The sequence below is a fragment of the Diceros bicornis genome, chromosome 9, assembly GCF_020826845.1.
Source record: "Diceros bicornis minor isolate mBicDic1 chromosome 9, mDicBic1.mat.cur, whole genome shotgun sequence".
NCBI lineage: Eukaryota > Metazoa > Chordata > Mammalia > Perissodactyla > Rhinocerotidae > Diceros > Diceros bicornis.
Window position 1 is genome coordinate 25,532,616 of NC_080748.1, and position 4,791 is coordinate 25,537,406.

The window sequence follows — 4,791 nt, forward strand, 5'->3', positions numbered from 1 at the left end:
GCAGATGCTGGTGTTGACCTGGGTTTGGAGTTTTGCTGGGAGGGTTTAGTGGAAGGACAGAAATGCAAGGGATCAGATCGAGGGAGCTGGGAGAGAATAATACAGATAAGTAACCATGAGGTCCAGGACAGGTGGAGGGAGAGGTAGAGAATGAGCGTGCCTGGGTGCCTGGGAGAAAATGGAAGGAATAAAGGACCAGAAGTCTCTGTGAGGTTGCATGGTGCCGAGGGAGTGCGGGAATGAGAAAGCTGGGCAGGCAGGCACCAGCAGTGAGATAGTGGGGGGAGGAGGAAGGTACTTCTAGCTGAGGACCACATCCAGAGTGTGGTCGTGGGAAGAGGAGGAGCAGGTCATGGGAGCCAGGGAGGCCAAGAAACTGAGCTTAAGGCTGAGGAAGGGAACCAGAGCAACTGGGAAACTCTGGGTGCAGAGATGAATTTCAGTCAACTAATCTCTTAAATCTCTGTCCAAAGCAACTCACACATCTAAAAGGAAAATGCCACCGAGGATGCTGACTAAGGAGTGACGACTTCATTCTTGCCAGTTCTAATTCCTCAAAATTAATTTCACTCCTTGGCAGCGTTTCCAACTCCAGTGTATGCACTTTTCCTCATAAATTTCCCTCTCTCTCCGTTTCTCCGCTACCTTCTATCCCCTCTCCTCCCTCTCCTTTGCTGCTCTGCCCTCTGACCCCTCACTTCCTACCACAACCCAGGTGTCCCTCCCGCTGTACGACTCCGCCAGGATGAGGCGGCTTCTGTCCAAGGCTGTGGTGATTGCGGCTACCCGCGATGATGAGTACCCCTGGAGGCAGAATGCGCATTATATCCTCCTCATCCTCAGCTTCTTCCTCTTCCTCTGCTTCATCCTGGGGAACTACTGGCTCTTTTCTGTTCACCTGCCTGATTTTATTCCACCTTTCCAGCAGCCTCGGGATTACTGTGACAAAATCCTGTACCTCTTCGCTGTAGGGGTCCATGTGCTCAGCCACATCGTGCTAGTCTTACTCGTCCTGTGCAGTGGTTGTATCTACGTCTGGTTCAGGTGGAGATCTGTTGTTGATGAAGACTGAGAACCACCACCTCCAGCACACACGCACACACACATGCACACAGGTACACACACGGACACATGCATGCACATGCACACAAGTATGCACACACAGACACATGGACATATACCCACACACACACGCACACGCACATTGTTGCAGGAGAAGAGCATGCTGTAAAGGCAATAAAACCTTCCCTGCAGGCATTTAAGAAACCACCAAAATGTGCCAAGTATTCTAGCAGACTAAAACTCTTGACTTTCAGAGGGGGAATTTTGAACTCGTAAGAGTTTTCAAGGGATTTTTTTTTTTTGAGGGGATGTGGTAAGGGAGGCAAAGAATGGGTGACCTTTTCAAATCACAGTGCAATTCCAATGATTGTTACAAGAGCAAGGTTTGTTGTTGTTACTGTTGCTACTGCTATGTTGTCATCCAGGGGCACCTTGAAGTTACAGAAAGAGCATGGACTTTAAATAAGACTTTACTTGCTATGATGGCTTTTGGTATGAAAAGGAGAAAGGTGCTCTTACTTAATGACTCCAGCTGCCTTTTAGGAAAGTTAAGGAGTACTCTTTTCCACTCCCAAATCATCAGATGGGTTTGATCTGACAGGTAAGGGCATCCTAAAGAGGACTATAGAATCTGCCAAGATCAAGGAAGCAGATTCCACATGGCGGCTCTGGGCTGGCCCTCTAGCCTAGTGTCACAGAGAGCAGCCACTCTTTCACAGTGGGCTGTGTGTGGTGCCACTGCAAATTCTTTGCTTGGCCTCGAGTCTGCTTCTTTCCCTGGTTATCTGTGTACATCTCTGTGATTTGCTGATGGCATAAACCAGTTTTGTGTTTTTTTGGCCGGGTTGCACGCGTGTCGTTAATGTAGATGCTTTTTGGTCTCTGAGTTTAAATATTGCACAGTAGTAAATCTACTTAATGCCAGGTTAGGGTTTGGAAGCCTTTTGTCAACCAATTTGTCTGGAGGGCCAGGATGACACCCAACAGCGACCACTAACATCCTCTCTCACTGCTGTTGTGAGAGGAAGTTCCTGGGAGCTGGGGCACCCTGTCAGTGTGTCAGCCCTCGTGGGGGAGCCCCCATGCTTTAGAGTTTTAGGTGAAGACTCTGTCATGTGTGTTTCTAGGGGCAGTGCCCAGGGGGAGCGTGGCACCTGCTTAATTGTGCTTCTATCTCAGCCACATGCACAAACCAACCCAAGCGGTCATCGATGCCGAGTGGCATCTCCCTTTATCAGAAGTGTCAGCTCAAACCGAGAGGCTCACTCCTCTCTGTGGCTTTAAGAGAAAAGGACCAGTGAGTCCCATGGAGAGTTCCTATTGAGTTTGAAGGCACTCTCTGGGCATCTGTCACCTAGAATCACGTTTGGCCCTGGTTTCTTCCCAGGTAACAAGATGGTGCTGGCTGCGTCCTCTGGTGGGCAGAGGGGGGAAAGCCCCTATTCTGCCCTGTCCCTTTGGGCACTTTCTGGTTTCATTTTCACTTGAGCCATGGTAGAAGATCAGAGGGTGTGCAACTTGCAGGTCCTGCCCTCATCTGTGATGTCCAATGCCGTTCTCATTGTGCCCCATGTGGCCCTGTCTGTGCTGGGGGCCCAGGAGAATCTGTAGGCTCAGACGCTGGGGCAGGCAAGGTGTTCCATGGGCGCCCCCTCCTACCCTGCTTTCCCCCGAGATGACCCGTCAGTCACACCCAGTCACTAAGCTAATGTTTGGACACAAATGAACACAGCTGAAAGCCAACAGAACCCATTTCTAAGCTCAGTCCAGGCCACACATTAACTAGCACTTCCTTTAACGTCCCTGACACTAATTCCTGAGCAGGAGACTTGAAAAGAATGTCCAGGCTCCAGCCTGAAAAAGTAAGCCAAGCCCATATAGCTAGGGAAAAACCAGACTCTGTATTCGTGGAGGACAATGGCCTGATCCCCCTCCGCAGAGGCAGGTGCCCCCTGGTGCACAGGGACTGCACCGCGGGCCCAGGCACACTGTAGCCTAGGATGGCAAACAGCTCTGTTCTCTCCTGCTAGCTGCAGTCACAGCTGTAATTGTGTTGGGAATGACTCTGAAGCTGCACTGAGACTCAACAAGAAAGAGCACAGGGATGCAAGAGACATGCCGGCCTGGGGCATGGGAGGGGAGGGGCCAAGACCTGTGCCATGATCGACAACTCCGCCCATACAGTCCCATGCGGTGACTCCGGGGTTCTGGGGACCAAGCAAATGGAGGTTCTCCCACTCACATCTCAGCACTGTCCTCCCCTCACAGTGACACTAAGATGCTTTGCTGGTGGCCTCATGAGGGACTTACACGGAGGAGTCTGGCCACAGAGAGAATATGAGGAGAAGATGCACATCTGCCTCCTCTCCACCTGAGGGAGCACATCACTGACTCTTCCTCATCTATGGGCACCGAAGACCTGAGCCGAAGGACCCTGCCCTCCTCCCACACGAGTGCTTCTGAGTTTTGTTGCTGGGGCCTTGGCAAAGGTGGAAAGAGTTGTGAAAAAATCCTGGGCATAAAAATGGCTGTTAGCAGCTTGTCGATATTGGCTAGTGCTTTGGGTGCATCAGTAGCCGGGTCTCAGATGTTGAGATTCCCAGTTTCTGACAGGCATGAATATCTCTGGAGTGTTGCAGAAATCTGTATCTTGGTGTAGATGATGACTTATCAAATATGCCTGTGAAAGTGGTAAAATATTCCTTTTCCCAGAAATGGCTTGGTGGAAGGATTTATTTCCTTCCTTCCTTCCTCTCTCTATTTATATCTTATTTCACAACAAATTTGGAGGGTCTTTGAATATTATATTCAATACAGTAAAATAAAAGGAAAATACATAGAAATATTTTAGAAATACAGTTCTAAAAATAGAACTATAGGAAAAACTATGATGGTTAGAAAGCAGAGGTTCTTTCATTTTTTCCCCTACACCCACATTAGATTCTCACCCCAGAGGGAGTGAGGAAGAAGTGTCCTCATTCTCATATGTCCCCCCTTCCCAATTACAATGGAGAGTATTGGTCATAGATCCTAAATAATTGCTAAAACCTGGGCTAAATTGTTGGCTTTGAGTTTCCTTGCCACCAAAGCAGTAAAGAAAATATGACGATCAGCTATGAGTTGCACATTTTCCATGGAGTAAAAAATATGCCCCCTCTGGAGAAACATGGGTTAAGTCTGAAAGACCATGTTCATGTGCATCAATTCATAGAGGGGACACTGAGTGATCCAGTGGGTGACATCTTCAGCATGCTAGACAAACACACTAGCAGGTTGTGAATGATAATGTATGAGGGCCTCCTTCAATGGATGGTGAGATGGTTATGATGAGGCATATTTCAGGATACAAGTTCTGAGGCCAAGGCAAATGGTCCACAACTGTAGTTCTCTGAAGTTTGGCTTACGAGAGACGACTTCTAGATTGTCTAGGAAGTGATGGGTTGCATACGATTTAAGTGATTCCCAGTAAGTATTATTTTCCTCATCTGGGCTTTTGATAGAAGATACACATAGGAAGCTCATGGTTATAATCGCTGACAGGGCCCTGGAGAGCAGACATTCTACACTGTTGTTAAGTGGGCTGCACATACTTGGAGACTGGAAGCACCTGGCCAAGACTGACCCAAGGACACGACCACCTCCTGTGTCGTAAGGTAATAGTATTCTGAGGAAATGAACATGGTAACACCTGAACTTTCTGGATGTTATGAAAACTCAAAGAACAAATCC

General features: G+C 48.5%; 1 protein-coding gene across 1 annotated transcript; it reads left to right on the plus strand.

Annotated features, from left to right (window-relative positions):
- Window positions 1-618: 618 nt before the first annotated feature.
- LOC131410173 (transmembrane protein 272-like) lies at window positions 619-2,513 on the plus strand. Its single transcript, XM_058548111.1, has one exon. The coding sequence runs from the start codon at window positions 746-748 to the stop codon at window positions 1,070-1,072; it is 327 nt and encodes a 108-aa protein (XP_058404094.1). The 5' UTR covers window positions 619-745; the 3' UTR covers window positions 1,073-2,513.
- Window positions 2,514-4,791: the final 2,278 nt, after the last annotated feature.

Bases quoted from the DNA above. Each gene is read 5' to 3' on its own strand.
- LOC131410173 (XM_058548111.1), top strand. From the start codon at position 746: ATGAGGCGGCTTCTGTCCAAGGCTGTGGTGATTGCGGCTACCCGCGAT.